The sequence below is a fragment of the Battus philenor genome, unplaced genomic scaffold (assembly GCF_028537555.1).
Source record: "Battus philenor isolate CCGP_79_NKW_IND1 unplaced genomic scaffold, ilBatPhil1.0.hap1 SCAF_2, whole genome shotgun sequence".
In the NCBI taxonomy this organism is placed as follows: Eukaryota; Metazoa; Arthropoda; class Insecta; order Lepidoptera; family Papilionidae; genus Battus; species Battus philenor.
In genome coordinates this window covers 1643279-1668036 of record NW_027181682.1, presented here as the reverse complement: position 1 = coordinate 1668036, position 24758 = coordinate 1643279, and the positions used below count along the sequence as shown (strand labels likewise).

Here is a 24758-nt window from a genome sequence, read left to right as displayed (position 1 = left end):
TTCTAACCATTGTTGAAAGTCAGTTCATCTGTTAGGACATTTGACCTCTTGACAATTTGTCTTCTCAGGGGATGATGAATTGGTAGAAATAATGGAAATTTATTACTTTAAGTTTGGTTTGCAATTTTAAGGTTAGCGGGCCGGATGTTACCTCACAGGTGTCGCAGGCTCTTCCGGTCACGTGGGGTTTACATCTGCACTGTCCAGTTCGTATGTCACAGGCGTTGCTCTCGGAGCCGAGGTTCGAGCAGTTGCATCCTGTAACAAAAGGACATCTTGTTCTGTAAGGATAACATGAAACAGATTTTGCATTTATATCTCCATATGAAGATTTATAATTTTTTTTGGTTTTTATTCGATGGGTATACGACTATGAGATATGGGTAGCGTACCATTATTGTAAAGTTTGAGTCCCAGCTGTGGGAAACATGGATGACCTGAAAATCTGGCGGTATGAGTCAATATGACAACTGCATTTAATGAACCGGTACCAATGTATTCCTTTTAATAACCATTCGTTAATCACGACGCACTCGTTTGCTTTTCATTGCGTCATTAATTAGTGTTCGTTTGTACGATCGGAGTGTTGAAAACAAAATGTACCGTGTTGTATGCGATGTTGTTCAATTTGTAAAACACGATTTTTTCATAGTACTTGTAAAAATTGAATTTGATTTTAATAGGTGCTGTTTTGTATTTGGGATAGTATGGTAAGTGGTTGAGAATTCAATTCACTGTATATAATATACTAGGTTATATAGAAAACATATTATTACGAATCTCGAAAGACACTAGGGTAATTACCCTCTTTATTTTAAGACAAATTGTTTCTTCAGTGTGGATTGTGTGTGACAGTGGAGACAGGCATTTGTCAGCGGGCTGGCGGGCGGTGCACTTTGTTGCACGACTACCACTGCATGTGCGAAAGTGGCTAAATATTGGTCCCTTTCTTAATTCAAGACATATTGATATTCAATTGACGGTTTGATTATCATGAAACAGGAAGTGAACGGAAATGTTAAAGAAGAAAATGGAAAAGCCAAACATTGCCACTATGACAGAATCTAATGATCTCTTGCGGTATATCGATTCAACAATTAAAAAAGGTAAGTAAGGTAAATTAACATAGGCTAATACAAGTGCTTTCGAATAGTCAAACAACATAAAACGTCGGCATTGTTGTTCTGCTGCAGCCGGCGGAAAACTCAACAGTTGCTCTTTACAAATATAGTTTTATAAAGAGTGCAATATACAATAATTAGCTTCCAGAGCATCGACAGCATTTAATTCCACTTATTAACATCAGCATAGTATTCTTGGATGTAATAATATATTTTTTTCAATATTTATTTCATGGCAGATCTGAAAATGTTTGTGGAATTTTATTGTACATACGTACACTTTGTGCCATGAATGATTGAAATATATTTAGTTAATCATTTTTATATTACAACCCCATACCTTATTTCAAATACAAAAAAGGTGTCTTGTCACGTGTCCAAATATAAAATTGTGTGTCTGAACCTCAAAATTAAAAGTTGAGATGTGTTTTCAATAAACATAAATTAAAAAAGATTATCGCGATCATAAACATGCTGGTTAGCAAATTAAATCGAATTTGCCAAACTGATTCGGTATAATTTGAGTGTAACATATTGGTACGGTATAAAGGTAGGTAGGGGTAACTAATCGGTACGCATTCACTCTAAAAGCTTTTGGCTTGGAGAGATAAAGACGCGAAAATGTTGAACTGTATTAGATATTGTCAGGGTTGCCACATTAAAAAACAATAAAACAGATGTGTGGTGTCAATGGAAAAACACTCGATTTTACTTCTAAAACTTTAATTAATACATTTTCCTACAAGTCCTTCTAACCAACAACCATCATCGGTCAATGTCAATCCTTCCACCTTTCTATTCTAATGTTGCCATTTTTCTCTCCTCCCCCCACACACACACGCATACGCACACACACACGCATACGCACACACACACACGCACACGCGCGCATGCGCAGACACACACACACACACATATATAGGATACTCAAAGGAAAAACACTTGAATTTACTTCTAAAACTTTAATTAATACAACTACCTAAAAGTCCTAACCAACAACCATCATCTGTCAATATTAATTCCTTGTACCTTTCTATCCTAATGTTGACATTTTTCTCCCACAGATATATACATATAAAAGATCTCAAATAAGATTGATATAAGATAGACAGGAGTAAAATTCTAATGTAGGGAGTCATTGGAAAAATTGTGCAGAAAACAACCAGAGCTTATTGTTGTGGAGTTTCTTCCTGCTTCTTCTCCACAACTATAACACCTTGCGAAGCATAGTAGAGTCAGAGTAAAAAAAGTTGTCGATCAATAACAGTTCTGTTAAAAGTTCCAATGTTAATTACAATAATTTAAAATTATCTTTATCTTAAAATTCCTATAACTAGATGTTGAACATTTGATGTCAATCAAAACCAAAAAACAAAATCACAACCTGAGGATGGCAATATGTATTAGGGATGAGGAAGTGGTGGTAGTGAATAAAAAATTTGACATTTTTAGGGCGTGTTTAAAATAGATTAAGAGACTTAATAAATACTGTAACATGCAAAATATACATAAAAAGGTTTCTAAATAATAAAATATTAAAAGCAGATGTAAAAACAAAGGTACGGATGCTAATGTCTGTAGAACATAACCCTAATATATATATATATATATATATATATATATATATATATATATATATATATATTTGAAGGATAGAAAGGAGGCTTTCATGTTTGTCGTATAAAGATGTCAGATGCCTGTCCATCTGATTCCAGATTGTGTAGTGTTATATATGTAATCAAGGCATACAGTATCTATTTCAACGAAACTTTTTTATTTCTATATTTCTACCAAATAAAATCCTCTCGTTTATTTAAATGCCTGGCAACCCTAAATCTGTGTAAGTGAACACACAGTGAATATTGATTATTTTGATACAATTATCGATGTAATGTCCGTATTTAAAACGTTAAGAAGGTAAGTAAATGATATGTTTCGCATTCACGTGATATGGTTTTGAGCTTTTATATTATCCGGAGATAAATATTGCACAGCAATCTTTGGAAAGAGACAGTCGGCTAATTTCGGCTTCGTAGAGCACTATCTCTGTCTCACACCACCTATATTACGTTTTGACAGTCGTTGTTTTTTGTGCGACAGAGATAACGCTCTACGATGTCTAAATTAGCCGATTGTCTCTTTCTAAAGTCTCGATGTGCAATATTTATCGCCTGGTATTGCAGCAGAATCGTAAACATAGATTTTGTGTTTGTTTAAACTTTTATAACAATGGCGTTTCATTGCAGGAATTAAAAGCAAAAGGCACTTACTCTTATTCGATCGGATTACAGCCCTTATGTTCTGAAATTCTTTTGTAATGACTTTGGAGGTTGTAATTCTAAACGCCCTGTGAGGTCAGGTACCTTTATGTTCAACTGTAGGTATATTGAAATGTAACTTAATATGCACTTGAAGTTACATATCCGTGTCGTATTAAACTACTGTGACATAATTCTTAAATTTAGCGATGTATTTAATCTGTAGGTCAACAGATTATATAACGAAGAAATATTTATGACGTGCTATATCCTGTAAAAGTTCCAATGTTGAATAAATACTTTTTTCTAATCATGATTTCTTATCTTCATATTTATTAGTATGAATATATTTGCTGCCAATAATTGTGGGGTATAATCTATCCAAAAATCAATGATTTTAAATTTATTACTAACTTAATGATAACATAAGACAAAACTTTTTCAAAATTTACATTACAAAATACATTTAAAAAACTTTTAAATTAAACGGTTTTTTGATACCCATATTATGGTGGTTATGGAAAAATATGTACCTAGTCCGCCATATTGGAACAGCGTCCATCTTGAATTTTAAATTTTGTCATAATCATCGTGTTTTACTAATGTAGCCCTTTCATTTGATACCTATATTGAGGGGGTTAAGGAAAAATACATAATCCGCCATTTTGTATCGGCGGCAATCTTAGATTTATAATGTTATTGATTTTATTATATTGTATTGTCATCTAAATTAAATGTGTGTATCAAATTTCAGATTAATCTGACAACGGGAAGGTGCTTAAATTTCAATTTCTAATTTTGACCCAAATAAACAAATTCCGTACGGGTCGAACTAAATAAAACCGTTTAAAAATGATATATAACAATAGACTGAGGATACAAAACGAAAACTAAAATCAAAACTACAAATCGACGTAAACTGTCAATATAAAAAGTATAAAAAAAAATATAAAGAGGTTTTAAATGCTTCAGTCAGTCGAAAACAATATTAACATATTGTTTAATATCTGCCTTTATAGATTTTTTGCAAAAGTTTTTGGCCTGTTACACATAGACCAAAAAAAATTAATGAAACATTCTATAGGAGGAACAAGTTTAAAGCTACTAGTACCAATCTGTATGTTTCATTTTATATCGACGTTTCAGCTTATAAATGCCTACTGCAAGGCATAAACCACTTCAAATATAAATAGAGCATCGCCTTAATAATGGGCGACGACAACCTTCGCCCATCATTCCTATCGTTCGCTCGTAGGGTGGTGAGTGACACTGTTAATAGAAACAAAACAGTATAGATAAGTAGGTACCTAATAAACTGCACATAAAATAACTAGTCAATTAATAATAGGAAAAATAGAATAAGAAAAGTGTAGAATTTATTAAGAAAGCACAACCCAAAGAATACTGTGTTAAAAAAAATAGAATATGTAAATAATAAAATAAAGAATAAAAAAAATTGTACCTAGCCACCTAAGAGTAATAAGATGATGGGAGGAAGGCGATGAAAGCAAGAAGGAATGAAAGAACAAAATGAAAGATATTGTGATGGAAATAAGGTAAGAATAAAAGAAATTGAGAAGTATGACAGTGAGTGAAGAATAAAGATGAAATATCTGAAAAACTTAATTGTAAACAAAGACCCTGATCCCAACTAATTAGGGTACGAGAGGCCTCCAATAGCGAGGGCCATAAAAAAAATAGAGGGATATAATCGCCACAGTAGGTGAGTTGGCGATTCTAGTGTTGTATTCAAGAAGAATAAAAATCTTAACTACCACGAGTTTTTTAAACACATCCTTTTTTAACAATATATTTTTAATGTGAATTTTATTTTTCTATCAACTTCTTTGAACATATAAAATCCAAGTTATATATTTATGATCTATATATATACCCTAGAGTTGTAAATTCAATTTTTATCGCCATTTTTTTCTCTATTTATAATTAAACCTTCATTACTGCTAAAATATTAAATAAACCTGCTTTACATCAGGTAGTACTTTAAGGTTCTATTGTGAAGACCACAGCCCAATGAAGAAGTCCGCCCATGAGTAGAGCAGATGGATTTAGGAGAAGAAGGAAGTTAGATGTCGCTCTATCACCCTGTATATCATCCCTTTGGAAATGTATCAATGTCATATTTCTTATCATCATTATAAAACCATTAATTAAATCAAGATAAACGTTTATCTCTCGATGTTTTAATTACATTGCGCCCAACGCCCACGGTTATGATTTTTACCGCTATACAAACCCGGCTATGTAAACGCTGATTAAAATGTTCTCAGATTAAACTGAACGCCTAGAGGAAATTATGTAAATATATCAACATAAGACTTTTATAATCATTACGTCGTCTGTTTTTAATTGGAAGACTATAGACGAATAAAACAATTATACATGGTGATTCATTATAGGTATAAAGGTGGTTTAATAAACGAATTTTTAGATGAATGCAACATGCCAATAACTTCTGACTGCACAAATTCTACACGAACAGATAGTAAACAATTATCAATTATAAAATGTAATAAATCTAAATTTGAAAATACTTTTTTTGCTATATTATCATTAGGTCATTTATTATTAATAAAACCTTTGATTTTTGAATAGGGTTTATAGAATATTTATTGATAACACCTACATATTTATATATATAAATATATATGTGTGTGTGTGTGTGTAAGAAAAAGACCAATATTTTACGCCAAGACTCTGATGAGAGTTATTTGGCGATGGCAGTTGTGTGATTCGCATTGTTTATCGCATACGCATTTATCAGCGAGATGGCGGGCGGTGCACTTTGTTGCACGACTACTACTGCATATGCGGAAGTGGCTAAATATTGGTCCTTTTCTTACTTAGGATGGACTTCCGGAAGATAACGCCTGATTCCATTAATATATATTTATATATAAATATAAACTTTTACAAACATAACATATCAACCTGTATATCTGTTTAGTATAAACAATTCATACAGAAGCAATTTCCGTCTAAATGATACAATATCTTGCTACATGTTCACATAATTAGAAATGTTCTAAATCATAAATACAGATAATTAATCTCATAGCATATCATATGCTATATTTCCTCACTACTATGGCAACAATGATAGTATATGAAAAATATAAATAAAAGTTCAATTAAAACTCGACCTGTGTTTAGTTTGAGGTGTTACGTCTATACTTCTGTCAGTTAGACGAAACAATCGCAGAGTTCATGCGCGTGCGCTTCGTTTGATATGGCCCAGGGGTACTCAACCTTTTCATCATAGATATACACCTATCACCAAAAATATTATTTTAAGGTAAGATTTATCAATAAGGCATACTATTGTATCAAAGGTTATATAAGGTTGCGCAAAAGTAATGTCATAATGTGAATGTGTTTTACATTTTACAAATGGCGTCAAATGTCACTTTGACGTTTAATATGTAGACACATAGATATAGTTAAAGGCTTGTTGATATCTAATTCTTTTAATAATATAGGTGTAAGATCCTGAAGGGTTAAAAGTATAATTAATTTGCTGTCAATTGAAGCAAGATACAGCCTCTCCAAAATCAGATAGTTTCATGAGTACTAAATAACGAAATGATAGTATAGTAAGAATAAGTGTTTTTAAAATTCTTATTACTACAAATTAAAATAAATTATTGTTTACAATCTGTTCGTGAGGATATTGTGCTGACGCCATTGTTGACAAGTTGAATTCCAATTGAAAAAAAAATCTAACTTATTTTAGAGTTTTTTATACATAGATGTGAAAACTTTGAAGCATGTAGCTGATATTCAACCTACAGATTCATTCCTTAAATCTTGACACTTATAACCAAACATCCTGTATAAGTGTTTTATTCTATAGTTTTGCAATTAAAAACAAATGTCGAATTAACTCTGTGCAGACTTTTTACTGTCAGAAATTTATTAATCCATCACATTATAATATATATATAATATTATAACATATTTATTTTCGTATATATAAAAGCTACAAAGTTTTTTGTTAGAAAGGATACCTGTATAGATACAGTCTAAAATGAATAATACAATTATTATCATACAAAAATGTATTTTAACAATTCGTTTAAAGTAAAGTAACATTTAGGAAAATCACAAAAGGTATTTGAATATGAAATATCTTGTCTTTCCCAGTGCCTTAAGATGAAAGCTAACAACCAATGTGTGTTGTCGGTGATGAAACGGTGACTAAAATGGTGTTCAATAAGAGATCCAATTAAGAGTGAGATTTGAACGGCCCAGCTGATCGGCAAATTGAACTGACAGACAAAACAAAATTGAAACTGTAATGTGATTTACAAAAAAACTAGTATAAAAGGTAGAATGGCGAAATGTAAATGGTAAGTAAAGTAACATTTAGGAAAATCACAAAAGGTTGAGTACAACTGATATAGCTTGAGTGACAGTCTGATAGATGAGATCCAGTTAAGTCAGTGCAAACGTCACTCCAAGAACAACGATATCGTCTTGTACGTTCAAAGGAAGTGTCCGGTGTTGTGTAATATTTTGAACCAGGGGTCGGCAACCTTTTATTACTATCACAAACGCTGTGAAGATATTGCGCAACATTTCGAAAATAAATACAATTTTGAATGAATTATTTTTGTATTTTTAACTACGTTGAGTGAACTAATTGTCTAGTTTATTAAAAAAAAAACAAATAATTCCCTCATATCCTTTCTTTTCATCGTACAACAAGACGCAAGGATTCACGACATCCGTACACGGTTGAAATTCCTTCCGCATTTTTTGCTGGTACTTTTATAGTGTGAACAACCAAGGAGTAAAACCAACCGGCGTCATTGTTTCCAACTATAACTTAGGAGTCTTCAAGATAAGAGTGAATAGGTTTTTAAGCAAGCATGTAGCATCTTAGACTTCTTCATCGCTTAAAATCAGGCGAGACAGAGGTCAAATGCTCTGCCTATAAGGAATAAATTATATTTCTCATACAAATGCCACTAATTAAATAATTAATAAAAATCGGTAAAAAAACTTTTATGTTAAACGGTTTTTTAAACAGGTTTATTTGATACCCATATTGTGGTGGTTGTGGAAAAATATGTACCTAGTTCGCCATATTGGAACGGCATCCATCTTGAATTTTAAATTTTGACATAATCATAGTGTTTTACTAGTGTAGCCCTTTCATTTGATACCCATATTGAGGGGGTTAAGGAAAAATATGTAATACGCCATTTTGTATCGGCGGCCATCTTAGATTTATAATGTTATTGATTTTATTATATTGTATTGTCATCTAAATTAAATGTGTGTACGAAATTTCAGATCAATCTGACAACGGGAAGGTGCTTAAATTTCAATTTCTAATTTTGACCCAAATAAATGAACAAATAAAATCCGTACGGGTCGAACTAAATGAAACCGTTTAAAAATATAAATAGTTTTACACTTTTATATTTGTACAATCGTAAACTATGCATTTGATCATGTGATGATCTTTAGCAAAGTTGTTGCGCATGACCTTACGAAGGTTTCTAAACGAATTAACAATTTTTGACAGATGGCGCCGTGACAGTTGAAGCTGATTTGAATTGTAATGAAAACAGCGAAAGAATGATGACGACTCGAGTTGTGTGTTACTTAAAAATGTATGCGAATTGTGAAATTCATTTAACACATAATTAAAATAAAAACTAAATATTTTTTTTTTATTCCACGACTACTGCTGCATGGCGGATATAGCCATATATTCGTCCTTTTCTTCCTTGTTTTTTTTTTTGTTATATTTCACGCGGATGCAGTCGCGGGATACAGCCAGTATATTATATTTTCCGAAATTTTCCGAATTTCTGCTCAATTTTTATATGAGATAAAGATCTTTGTTAAAATAATTGATTCTTTTAAATAAACTTGTTATGTATTCTTATTAGTTTAAATAATAAGATGTCCACTGTTGGGGAGTGTTCCCCTAAATTTTATCAATAGGACTGGTCTGTGGTTTTATTCCAGAACCTTCTTAACTATAATTTCAATTTGAATAACATTTTTTTTTTCTTACAAATGTGATTCCTTTATATAGCCAAAGTGTAGAATAATATTAATATATATATGTATGTATAGACAGGAATGCAAAATTTCATTTTAGAAATAAATGCTTTCGAATGCATTATGTATGTATGCAATTACTCTCTGGCATAACTCCTCCGGTGTTGGCATCCGTGACCGGCCAGTCGTCTGGCAACACGTTTGGCAACCGAAGTAGCTGCGTATACCATAAGCATTATTTATTACCTACGAATATGACGCTTTTATGTTCTAGACTAGAATTCTGAGTTATTGCATTACTTACTCGAATGTTGTCTGAAAATACGTGAGAATCGACATCGGAATACAATACGAATATTTTTTAGGAATAAATTTGAAAATATATTTGTTGTATTTGGTTTAGATATGTTATGTACTCATACGATAAGACAAACATTTGAAATGAACTATGTTGCGCTTGTAATGTTTGTATCTATTAGATCAGTGATTCCCAAAGTGGTCTATATCGACCCCTAGGGGCCTATGACATCCTGCAAGGAGTCTATGTCAGCGAAAATAAATTTAGGGATCCATAAAATGAAAATGGGGGTCCACGATAGTGGATCTCAACGTATACACTGATAGTACCTATTAACTTACATCATACTATCTTATAATATCAAAACATTTACATTATTTATAAAAGTACCTATGAAGTAAAAATTTATTGCCTTTGTTATTTTATTTATAGTTTATTTTATATTTATTTAATGTTACGTATATTTTACATAACAGATACAAAATTTTATTTTGAGTCGTTTAATTGTATATAATATATAATAATTAATAAATGTATAAATTAATATGTGTTTTTACTTTATATTTTTAACACTAAACTTCACTACGGTTATAAATATACAGGAAATCAATATCAGGTAAGTACACGGAAAAACATGGCAAGGGGTCTACGACACAAAAAACTTTGGGGAACTCTGTAGTAGATTCTTGGGTGTGTGTGTAAGATTGCCATTCTGTGAAGCATGGAAGTATCAACCATGTTCAAAACGGAGAGTAGGGTAAGACAAGATGGTTGGACCCCATAAATATCGACCCTATTAGTAGGGATTTCCCTAATATTGGTATCTTAGAGTAAATTTCAAAAGTTCCGGCAATTTATACATAAGATGCAAAATTACAAAATAATTTAAATCATTGTTTAAGCCTTATGATAATTACGCAAAATGTTAAAAAGCCTTCGATTAAATAGATTTTTTATGTTAGGTTTTTATTTATTTTGTCACATAGCAACCCCTATATACGCACATGCACGGATGCGCAGTGCCCTAGAGACTGAAACAAAGCTAAAGATAGACATAAAGAGCATCGCCGTTATGATGGGCGACAACAACCTTCGCCCATCGTTCCTATCTTTCGCTCGTTGGGTGATACGGTTGAAAGAAATAAAACTGTATAGAATAAGGTACTTAAACTCTGCACAAAAGAAATTGTAAACTTGTAATTAGAAATAGAAAAAGAAATGTGTAATAAAGAATTAAGAAAGTAAAATAAATGTAAATAAAGATAAATTAAATATAAGATAAAATTAAAGAATAAAAATAAATAAAATGGCCTAGTCACCTCAGAGTAAGAAGATGATGGAAGAAAGGCGAGGAAAGAAAGAAGGTATAAAATAGCAAAGCGAAAGATATTGTGAAGGACAAAAGTAAACAATGACAGATATTGTGACGCGTGAAAGAGAGTGATAAATAAAGAAAAGACTGAAAAAAAATTATTGAACAATAAAGACCCTAATCCCAAAAAGTTAGGGGTACGAGAGGCCCCCAATAGCGGGGGTCATAAAAAAATCCATATATAAAGTTTCACGGTTTCTGTATTCTCAGAATATTAATGAAATATATACCCAGTGAATAAAGAGGTTTTACTGCAATTAATTGTATAGTGTTGACAATGTATAATATATTTTTAATCAACATAAACTTTGAAAGCATATTTTAAAAAAGCGCACGTGTTATGTAAATTGAAATGAAAAATCTTAAAATTTTTAAGGTTTTACGACCGCTATCTTATCCGGAATTGTAATATGGTTATGGAATAGACCATAAATAATACAGGGCATAATGTACTAAAAGGTACTGTACCACAAAACGTTGTAAACGATTACATAATTTCAAATCATTTGAATGTACATAACGAAATGACCGTAAAAATGCAATCAAATGTCTGATATGAAATGCATCGATTGAAACGCATCAATAAAAACATCGTAAAACCTCTAAGCTCTTTATTCAGTTTACGCAAAACATCGATAAGCGCTATGTGTGTTTTATATTGTCATTTGAATTGTTTAAACAGATATATCATGAAACACTTAGAATGATATAAATATATTTATTTGTGTGGTCTCTGTGTGGGTGCGACAAAATTTTACAATAATAATTTCTTCATTCTTTCACATTAACATACTCATGCCTTTTCAATCTTAATATCATTTATTCATTCTTCATTCAGTCATTTTCATTCTTTATATTCCTTTTATACCTCGTCTCAATTCATTCGCTGTTACGCATAATCTGTTTTAATTTATTTATATCTTTATTACCTTGAATTCATTTTAAAATATTACATTTTTATCAACAAAATTCTGTACAAATTTAATAATGTATCACAATTTGTTTCTTTATGGTTTTTATTTGTTTATCTCCTTATCACCCTCTTGCAGTATTCCAGGAAGATCTACCTATCTTGGCTGTTCACCAGCGAGTCTTTACTAAATCTATTCTGCAACCAAGACTGATAATCTACCCTTAATGTGTCAAATACCGAAGAAAGAAAAGGACCAATATTTAGCCACTTCCGCACATGCAGTGGTAGTCGTGCAACAAAGTGCACCGCCCGCAAGCCCGCTGATAAATGCGTATGCGGCCAACTATGCGAATTACACAAGTGTCACCGTCAAATCACTCAACACGTGTTTCACCCCTCCACGGGGCATCTTCCGGAGTTATGTTACACCAATTAGTGCCAAACACAGAGAACAGACTCTGTGACAGACTTAGGATGGACTTCCGCAAAGTAACGCCTGATTCCTTTAAATAATTACTGAAGAGCTGGTGTTTAGGTCCAACGCTGGGATACAGGTGCATGAGAAATAACTATTACATAAGGCACAGAAGTGTGGTATCTCACAGGCAAGATCTGTCGCTAATTGAGTAGTAGGTAGAACTATGCTAGATATTTTTCTATGAAATCCAATCAGGAGTAAAAAATCTGTAGATGGACTAAATTCGACATAGCCTTGCAGATTGGTAAGTTAAAATGAAAGTCGGTAGGTGCGTATGTGTAGATGTTCACGGATCACGGGAGATTCGATAAGTACCTCAACAGGTTTAAACTTAGAGAGGGTCCCTCGTGTATATTTGACCCTACGGTGAACCGTGGTGCACCTGGTGACCTGGTGGTCTGCCAGAAATTAGAATATAGATCGAGAAAATCATCATCGCCTCATGATGATTTTCTCGCCCCGATTGTGCAGAGTGATAGTATAAACTGCTTAAAATAGAAGACTTAGTAACAATAAAACAGTGTTTGTTAAAATTCAACTATGATATTTAAATTACTCAGTAAAAATATCTAAAAAAACCAAAGGTAAATAAGATAATTAGTAACTGACTCTTGGATAATAATACACTGTGATAAACAGAAACGAAATATTTGATAACTTGAGAATAGAGGTGATAGATGTAAGATGATATCTGAAAGTAATTTAAAGAATGAAAAGAGTGTGACACTGTGAAGAAAAGAAGACGAAGAACAATGGAAAATGTGAAGCATGAAGTAATAAAATGAAATATGAAAAAATGGTTCAAACCGTTTTAAAATAAGTCTCTACATATAGAGATGAACAAGAGGCCCCCAAAAGTATCTATACGATAAATACAAGAAATATAATTTCTTCATCAATGGGTCAACAAATCTTTTTGAGTACGTATATATAAAGTTCCACGAGATATCTCTGACCTTCCGTTTCTTAGTTTTAAGTCTAAAATTAAAAGTATATTATTATATAAATATTATTTATAACATTTAATAGTCTTTAATGGAATCAGGCGTTACCTTGCGGAAGTCCATCCTAAGTAAGAAAAGGACCAATATTTGGCCACTTCCGCACATGCAGCGGTAGTCATGCAATAAAATGTACCGTCCGCCAACCCTGATAAATGCGCATGCGGCAAACAATGCGAATCACGCAACCGCCACCGCCAAACTACTCAACACGTGTTTCACCCCTCCACGGGGCATCTTAAGGAGTTATGTTACACCGATTAGTGCCAAACACAGAGTGAACCTTGGTTTATTGTCTCATTTATATTGTAAATAGTATAATGTATATATTAAAAATTGTTAAATTTCATTTAAAATAGCAACTGTAGAGTTTTATCATATCATAGCAGATCATCATTCCGAGCTGGTGATAGCTTATTTATAATGTAAAAATAATTGTTGATTTAAAAGTGTAAAGATATTTTAAATTTTAACATTTATAAGTAATGGAAATATTGCGTAAATTAATGCCTCTAGCGTATGAAAATACGAGGTCTAAATAGAGTTACTCTTCGTGTGAACTTCAAGTTCAGGGTCAACCTTAACCAGCCTACATCAACAGCCTTCTACCTTTCTATAAATTAATCCCGTAACAATATAAATGCATTGGTATATAAATGGTTTCTGTCTACACCATTCGAGATCGCAGGCTTCATTTTATTCAATATAGGTACTGATTATTATTCAATAGTTTTACTCCTCCCCTTGCGTTTTCTCTATAGATTTAATCAAAGATATTGCTTTCGTATTAATATAAATTTGTGGCATTTCCGATATCTCTACATGAAGGTATATACCCGTGGACCAGTCTGTAATAATGTTCGAGCAATAATCATTGAGTGTTATGTTCTACTATGGAATCTCTCTGAAATTGAATCACACCTCACTGACGACGTTCTGATATTACGTTCTTTATACATTTCCGCTTATCTTTACCTTATTTAAAATTTATGGTCTACATTAACAGCAATGGTTTCGTGTAAATGATAAAACACAGTTGTCGATATATACAATAGTTAGGTTAACATATCATATTTAAAAGCAGAACTAGTTATATTGGATACAGGACATTTTGGAACTGGCAAGATTAAAAATGATATTAAAAGGAACAATTTTGAAATCCAAAAATAGAACCTATTCATTGACATTTAGTTCAGCAACAAAATAACGATCAGCTACGAACAATGCGAATTACAATGCGAATTGTTAGCCGCATGCGCATTTATCAGCGGGCTGGCGGGCGGTGCTCTTTATTGCACGACTACTGCTACATAGCGGAAGTAGCCTTTCCTTACTTAGGATGGACTTCCGCAAAGTAACGTCTGAATCCATTAGATACTTCTAGAAATATTTAGATAAATGAAAGCATGATAGCCAGGAAATATCAACCAAACAAGCCAATGTTCAGCCTTCTCCAGCGGCTTTGTGTCGGGATCCTATTTTTAGATTTTTAACTAACAAAAGAAAGGCTTTTTAACCCTCTACCCTCTTAAAGGTAGATGGTGAAACGCCTCTGTAGAGGAAGTAAGAGTGACTCTGTGTTTGTCACTAATCCGTGTAACATAACTCCTGAAGATGCCCCGTGGAGGGGTGAAACACGTGTTGAGTAATTTGACGGTGGCGGTTGTGTGATTCGCATTGTTTGCCGCGTACGCATTTGTCAGTGGGCTGGTGGGCGGTGCACTTTGTTGCACGACTACCGCTGCATGTGCGGAAGTGGCTAGACATTGGTCCTTTTCTTACTTATGATGGACTTCCGCAAGGTAACGCCTGATTCCATTAAATATCTGTAGAGGAAGTTTGTGTGAAAAATCATGGCTGAGGAGGTCAAATGTTTGCATCAATTACGATTTCTTCAAAGGTATCTTGTATATTGAAGTTTCTCATCCAAAAATCAACAAAATGCACTAAAGTAAGCCAAAGAAACAGATCAGATATTATTGTTGATCGTAAACACTTTACGAGAAGCCATGAACCATCAGCGCGTTCAGTTTTACGATGTAAGCTTATGTTTCTCGGAGCATTTCGTAATAGGGTTAGCTGTGAGATGTTTTATACACCGACATTTTGATAGATGACCGCCCAGTGTGGACGGACCCTTATAACGCACCTAATTAGCGTTCGCGCGGTTCGAACCAATTACTAAATAACCGCACAGTGCAAATTCCACCTTATGTACTATTGTGTATAAATACATATATTTGTACTTCAAAATAAATACATTTAAACAACTTTTAATATTATTACATATTGTGGTGTTTGTGGAAAAATATGTACCTAGTCCGCCATATTGGAACGGTGTCCATCTTGAATTTTGAATTTTGACATAATCATCGTGTTTTACTAGTCTAGCCCTTTCATTTGATACCTATATTGAGGAGGTTAAGGAAAAATATGTAATACGCCATTTTGTATCGGCGGCCATCTTAGATTTATAATGTTATTGATTTTATTATATTGTACTGTCATCTAAATTAAATGTGTGTACCAAATTTCAGATCAATCTGACAATGGGAAGGTGCTTAAATTTCAATTTCTAATTTTGACCCAAATAAATAAACAAATTCCGTACGGGTCGAACTAAATAAAACCGTTTAATTATACGCAATCAGATTTTGCTTCGATACATCATTGCATTTTGTAAATTTATGCAGAGTGCAAAATTTAAGCGGTGATTGTATTTATCAACAAAAGGCTATAAAGGTTTCACACCAATTTACAATCACCTGTATAATGTGATCATTTTATACACTCTGAATTATGTTAGATTAATTTATTTTCCCTTTTGAAATGCGACAGACTAAAAACTTTAGTCAGTATAAAGTATGCACAGACAGATAGTAAATAATATGTAGTAATAAGAATTTTGACAACGCTTTCGTTTTTAATAGCGTGTACCATATATTTATGAACAGTAAATAAGGTATACCTTCATTGCTATAACATTTTACTATCTATTTCTTAGTTTTCTAGTAAATCAGTGTATATAGATAGATCTATATATCTGTCTGTCTGTTCCGGCTTATCTCCGAAATGGCTGAACCGATTTTGATCTACATATAAAGAAAATTGTTGTCTGTTTGTAATATTAAAGTAACTGACTTTTATTACATGCATATGAATATATATACGGTAAATATACCAAAAAATCATTTAAAATTTTCTGTCTGTTTTTTCCGGCAAATCTATGAAACGGTTGAACTGATTTTGACGGGACTTATACTGGCAGGTATCTGATCCAATAAGAAGTAATGTAGGCTACCATTATTAAAAAAAAATTCTTTAACAAAAAAAAAAAAAACTAGATTAACAAAATACTTTTTCTGTTGAATTCCGCGTGTATTTATTTGAGCATAGCTAGTAGTATATAAGAGCAATTATTGCCAACAAACTGAAAAAAGATTTCATTTTTGTTTGATGAATTAAAAAGTAATAAATTATATTTAACATCAATAGATTTAAGTGGAGAAGTATCCTTAAATGACTATAGTGTGTATGCGACCTTATAGAGCTGTCTATACACTGGAGCAATTGGATAAGGCCGCCACACACTGAGCGGTCGGACCGGTATCCGACGCGGAACCGTTCCGTACATGTGTAGATAGCTTTATCACACAGCGTGCATATCTGGTAAGGTAAATTCGCTTAAATCACCGCCCAGATTAGGGTGCAATCACACGGGGATCAATCTCTTATAGCTTTGTTATTAATGTTTACGTTACCGTGTTTATCACTCTCTTGTTAGGGCCGGGACACACTAGCGGCATTAATATGGACTTTGCGAATGTATTTATGGACGCAATGTTTGTACAGTGGCTGTGCCGTTGTAATTTTAGATTATGGCGACCGACAGACTACAGCCTGGTAATATATATAAATATTTATTATAATAAACAGTGTGATAGATAAAGATTACTATCGCTATGTTGGAGTGATTGTAATGTTTCTACTTTAGCCTTTAGATTAGTAGTAAACACCTATTTTATATGTATATATATGTATAAAAATTTACACTACTGTGATAGACCAAAAGACTGCGAAGAAGGAAGAGAAGAGGTGTGAATGGAATGTAAATAAATGGTAAAAGAACGGCCATGTATATTCAGCAGGCTATATATATATATATATATATATATATATATATAGCCCTTTTCGAGGCCCCTCGTATTCTCTATCGTATCGAGGATAGTAGAGTATTTGTGTTTTCTTATCACTCTCCTGTTTCGTTTATTTCATTCTCTCTTCTTTTTTCTGATTCGTCTTCGCACTGAAACTCCTAGCATGGCCTTTCTTTTACCATTTATTTACATTCCATTCACACCTCGTCTCTCTTCCTTCGTCACATCCTTTTTGTATATCACAGCATTTTCAATTTTATTTAATTTCAAGACTCTTATACTTTTATTATATTATATCTCTATTTTATTTATTATTTTTAACAATTCGTATCCATGTCCTTATTCTTACTCGACCTTCCATTTTAACTGATATTTTCTTTTATAATTTTTCGGCATCATCCTCATTGATGTGGTGACATCCTGTCTCCCATTAGTAAGGTGATAATATCATTCTTCACCCTTCTTTATGTATATTTAATTATATTCTAAAATATTACATGGTCGTCTGAAGACTCTATATGGAGGCTATATCCAACCGGTCTTTTTGGAAATCTCCTGAAAAGGCTCATCGGGGACATGTCTTACGGCTGAAATCATGATACCTATATATGTGTTTACCATTGGATAAATAGCTCTACTACTACTACTACTTCGCTAGCTCAGTGACCCAAAGTGGGTCTTGGCCTCCGAAGCGAGAGACTTCCACTTTCCTCTATCTTGCGCCATCGTCTGCCATTGGTTGACTTTCAATTCGCGCAAGTCTGCCTCAACGCGATCGATCGAGCAATACCTGGGTCTACCCACTGGTCTTCGACCCCTCGGTTTTTCCAGGTACGCTACCTTCACGCTCCGATCCGATCCCATTCGCTCCAAGTGACCAAGCCAGCGGATTCGTTGAGCTTTATATTCGCCAATGATATTTGGCTGTGCTACTAAAGTCTCAATACATAAATACAAGTCACAAAACATAAATAGCTCTAATGTTTGTTAATAGAATGATGTCAGTTCTGCAGAAATCATTGAAACAAATTAAGCGATGATAATTAGAAACAAATGTTGATATTTGAATAATTGAATGAATGAGAAAATAAATGTATAGCGGATTGTAATCCGCTACGCTTATGTCACTTGGACCATCGTGACTCATACGACTCATCGTCTGCGGTACATCCATTCATAGACGCCCACGGCATGGAATAGGTCTCTCCCGAAGATATCTATGGGAGGATATACAGTAATCACCACGGTTAGTACGCGGGTTGGCGATCGCGGTGTGGTATTATGGTACGCAGAGGATACTGCTGCCCATCCTCTAGAACAGTGATTCCCAAAGTGGTCTATATCGACCCCTAGGGGTCTATGACAACCTGCAAGGGGTCTACGTCAGCGAAAAAAAATTTGGGGGTCCGTGAAACGAAAATGGGGGTCCACGATAGTGGATCTCAACACATACACTGATAGTACCTATTTACTTACATCATTTTTTATACATTATTTATAAAAATACCTATGAAGTAAAGAAATTATTGCTTATGTTATTTTATTTATAGATAATTTTGTGTTTATTTAATGTTACGTATATTTTACATAACAGATACAAAATTTTATATTGAGTAGTTTTAATTTAAATTCAATTAATTAATGTATAAATTAATATGTGTTTTTATTTTAAGTTTTTAACACTAAACTTCACTACAGTTAGAAATTTACAGGAAATCAATATCAGGTAAGTAGGGGGTCTACCCGACACGAAAAAACATGGCAAGGGATCTACGACACAAAAAAGTTTGGGGAACTCTGCTCTAGAAACTTATTTGTGGGCTGTAGAAATCAATCAAAATAAAAAAAAAACAAATCGGCATGTGATCCAAGTCTAATTCTTTACTACTGGACTACCACTACTAAAAACATGAAGTAATACAGAATTAAACACGTAATTGAATTTCTTTGAAAATATAATAGTCTGGAGTTCTGGAATTAAAATCACACACCAGCAAGCGTAGTGTATAGTGTCCATCCAGAAGGTGAAAAGACAAAGTTATTAATTAAAAAAATAAGCTACATCTTCACCCTTAAAAGGATTTAAATCCATAATCACCCTATATATAGGTTACAAATAAATATATGCACTTTGACTAATACAAAATTATGTAAACTTTGTCGTATTTATCGAATTTATTATGATATTTTCCAGTAAACGACTCACGGCAGAGAGCCGACAATTTCTAAATCTGACAAAATGGTGTGTAAATAAACAGCTGACTGTTAGGGCGAAGCTTGTAATTTCCAACAAGAGAACGCGGTCGACGTAAACGACCCAAATGCAAAACCATTGAATGTAAATGTGTACAGTATTTACTGAACTGCAAGTGCATTTACACTTGGAAGTGCTAAATCATAGATACTGTATATACCATACCTTTATTTTAAAGTTTCCAGAGGATAGCAGCTATGCGTACCATGATACCACACTGGGGTCTCCAACCCGCGTACCAATCGTGGCGATTGTGGTATATATCGCCATGGATTTCATCAAGAGAGACTTTGGTCTCTCCTGAAGCCTTCTACCGCCTTGCAGTAGCGGTATATAAGCCGAAACTTTATGTAAGGTGTGTCAAATGTCAAACTTAGCTTAACAAAGATCTTATATTGTCGATATAGATTTAAACCGAAAAATTAAAACAGATTAAATATCAGAAAATAAATTCTAAATATCGACTACATCTGCTTTTGACGTCTAGTTGAGTTTTATTAGCTTTTCAGCTGATAAATGACTTAGACGTGAAAAGAAAAATGTAATTAATGTAATAAAATTATAATTCTGCAAATGCAAGTTTTTAGGAGAGAAGAAAAACCAAATATTGGTAATATCTCAAAAAATATATTTATAGTTTGAAAGCTAATATAATAAGGAACAATCATTGAATATTTATATTAAAAAAAATAACGCTTTGAATATAATCTTTTTATTCTAGTTTGAACTTTTCCTTGTTTATTTAGAAAAAAAATATTATTTTGCCTATCTACGCCATTTTAAGCCAGAAAATTATGGAAAAGATTGACAAGATGTATTAGAACTCGTAGATTGCAAATATTTAAAAACTAAATTTAAACATATTACGGAGACTGTAATTTTATTCTTGTTAACAGATTCACAAGAAGTGCTATCTTCTATATAGTGATATACAATTAAATAACACTTAACACACAGACATTCTTTGATTTTTTTCTTTAATTAATCAATGGAAGCGATATATCCTAATATATATATATATATATATATATATATATATATATATATATATATATATATATATATATATATCTTAGGAGGACCGGAAAGTAATGTCTTTTCTGCCGACATTGAAAATTTGTATACTATATGGCAAAAGGTTGAATACTAAGGTGAATATATTGTTGATTAGAAATTAAAACTTGTTAAAAATGTAGTTGTGCGAATTTAACTTAAGAAAGCGACATTACTTTCCAATGCCCCTTATATCATTTGACATATATATATATCAAATTATATTATAATGTGTAAATTATATCTTTATAAACGTAACATAGACCGTATCGATTCGACTTGTCGATTATTTTGAACAAATAAATGTGCAACTAAAATAAATTTTTAAATAAATATTTTATATTAAAAAAAAATTCCGTGTCAACATTATCTGTGTTCGTCAATTTGTCAAAGATGCCATTGTCATTATCACCGCTAGATGAAACCGGAAGACCAGCTGGTGCCTCTCAGACACTTGACAGACGCGATAAATGGTCAGTGGTCAGTGTACACCCGCCTTTAGCTTCGGAATGTGACTGCAAAGTCGTGACCAGTCGGCGGAAGTCTTGCAACGTGTATCCACGCTAGTGTGGCACCACGTTCGTTTCCGTTCGTGCAGTTTTAACCATTATCCTTTACGAAATAAAGGATATATTCGCATTTTTATATATAATGACAGTTAGATTGGGGTAGCGATGATTATACGGATTTTTTTAACGCAAATCACAAGTCGAACTTTATGTCTTTCAAAGTAGATGTTCGGAATACATTCATATTCACAAACGAGACATTAATATAAAAATTATAATAATTACTTGACATAAAATTAGTTTTAAATAGTAATCTGTATATTATCATTATCAATGGCTAAGACAAATATCGGTAAACATGCACTCTTATACAGGATGTGTGACCTCCACAATTCATATATATTGATATATTCTCGTGCTCTCTCGTATCTTTTAAAAGACAACTTCGTTCGAAATTATTGAGTACACACAATACAATTTAAACCATAATATATGATATAGATATATAAACAAACATAATATAAGTATATAAAGCATAATCTTTGATATCTGTTTAGTAATGTTTTTACTTGTTCTGTCATTGACTATAAATCATTAAATGTTCTCAGTGAGATAGTTATAAGGTAACAATTGTAACTAATTTTATATGTCTAAGCTTCTAAGTTTGTACTTTCTTACTGCTTTTGTTACTGTTTATCTCCAATAAAGTTAATAAATAAATAATAGTGTCCACGCAGTAGCAATATCACGTCACACACGTGCGTGTATCACACGGACGGGACTCAAGATGCGATCGCAAGATTCATCGATGTGAATACGGCAACCGCCGCACAGAAACTGGCGTACAACCTGAGGATGGTAATACAGAGTAGGTGTGAGAAGAAGTGGTCGCACAAAACGTAATTTTAAAAAATGTTCATTGTTATGGCGTCGTTGGAATAGATCAAGAGACTTAGCAAACAAAAAGTTCAGAATTATTAAAAGGTATATCTAAAAACAAAGGCACGCTAATGCACGCGAAGTAAATCTATATTGTACACAATTAAAACTAAAAGCAAAATATCAAAGATTTCTGCAAACAAAACACCAAAACTCAACATTACCTTCAATATTACTACTACTTTTAATAAATACTATATAAGACCGCCAGTGTGTGCGTATGCGTGTGTACGTTTGTGTGTATGTGTGTGCGCGTGTTTGTTCGTGTGTATATGTTCACATACAATAGTACACATGTAATTTGAATTTTTAATATATTAACTCAATTATAACTTATATATGTATCACCAGTCATCCTGTAGGTAAGGCAACGTAAATAAATGCAATTGAACGACACATTCAATTAAAGACCACATAAAGTCATACATCTGCAATTACAGCGTAATTGAAAATTATACGATCGAATCTATATTGATTAAAGATGCTATTTACATTTACAACCTGTATACAGGATGCATATTATGATAGTATAGATAAAAAGATATTTAATTTTTCTCTGACAAGAGTGAAGGAGTGTGGTTTATTAAACGGTTTTATTTAGTTCGACCCGTACGGAATTTATTTGGGTCAAAATTAGAAATTGAAATTTAAGCACCTTCCCGTTGTCAGATTGATCAGAAATTTGGTACACACATTTAATTTAGATGACAATACAATATAATAAAATCAATAACATTATAAATCTAAGATGGCCGCCGATACAAAATGGCGAATTACATATTTAAAAATATACCTTAACCCCCTCAACATGGGTATCAAATGAAAGGGCTACACTTGTAAAACACGATGATTATGTCAAAATTTAAAATTCAAGATGGACGCCGTTCCAATATGGCGGACTAGGTGCATATTTTTCCACAACCACCACAATATGGGTATCAAAAAACCGTTTAACTTGAAAGTTTTTTAAATGTATTTTTTTATCTCACGTAAATTACGCGACGTGCGCGATATAGTATCTCACACGTCTCTTTTTATATATGTTATCATATATTTATATATATTTCAAATCTAATAAAAATAAGGGATTTCCATAATGTATTCACAAGGCACTGTGTAAATCTAATCTTGTATTTATTTATATATTCATTTGTAATAAATGTAGTAAATTATTTTTAAAATAAAATTTCGCAAAACATTGGACTACCATTTATAAAATTCAAAATGCGTATATAATTAAATTGCTGGAATAGGCATTTAATTCAGTAAATGAATTTTTAAATAGCAAGAATCCTCAATTTAAAATAGGATTTTTTCGAAAATGTATATGTATATATATACGTGTGTATATATATAAATTATAAAAGATTTTGAATAATTATCATAAGGTTTAAACAATGTTTTGAAGAATTTAGTTACTTTCTCTTGCTTGGCAGTTTTTTAAGGCTCCATCGATTCAGACAGCCATTCAGAAGTCGCATTAGAAATTTGCCTTTTAAAAATAAAACTTCTATCCATACACGGGGCAATGTTCATATAGAAATCGGAAAGCTCATGGGCCATTTTTAAACTTTCACTAAAAAATTTTAAATTAAACGTCACGTTTTCAGTGCTTGTTGAAGCCTCTTCATCAAGTGGCTTTTTATTAGTCCATTTCAAGGCATTTACAAAGGATATTGGATTGGATGCATATTGTAATCCTTTTATTATTATGTATGTGCTTATTGGATCCGCGAATAAAAAATTTTCACCCGCGAATAGTGAAAAAGCGAATGAAGAAAGAGATTATTAAGAGGTTTTACTGTGTGTTATATTAGATCGTAATTAAGAAAACAATTACTATCGAAATTATTTTCATTAAACAAATTAGAGTGAAATCACTTGACGCCCCATTTTCAACGTTCATAAATCAGTACAGTCGCGTACCGTTACAAATTGTCTAGGAACAGACGTTAATAAGGCTGTAGGTTCATTCAGACGAGTTATCCAACGTGGAGATTACAGCCGGCCGGCCCACGCAGCTCGCCCACGCGTGGGACCGGTTCTCATCGGCATAATAGCAATATTGTTTGATTTATCGCAAGTGTTTGATTCATTCATGCTTTTCGAACTTGAGCTATTTATACAAGTGAACTGAATGAGGTAGGAATGGTCGGCGCATGATTTCAGTTTACTCCGTCTCGACTCACAAACGGGTGAACTTATTTTTATTACTTGAAACTTAACAAGTATTAAGTTTACCTTTGATTTATAATGACTAAAATTTAAAAGAACAAAATGTATCAACAACAATATTACTCAATGAAATAATATTTTTTTTTACGAATTAAACACATACATAAATAGATTTAACCTTTATTTATTTATTT

At 32.6% G+C, this 24758-nt stretch overlaps 1 protein-coding gene across 1 annotated transcript in view; it reads right to left on the bottom strand.

Annotated features, from left to right (window-relative positions):
- Positions 1 to 24758, bottom strand: part of wb (wing blister) — a 242419-nt gene that overhangs the window by 42928 nt on the left and 174733 nt on the right. The window contains exon 19 of the mRNA XM_068765113.1: positions 152 to 258. Within this exon, the coding sequence (XP_068621214.1) occupies positions 152 to 258 (107 nt within the window). The remainder of the gene's footprint in view (positions 1 to 151; positions 259 to 24758) is intronic.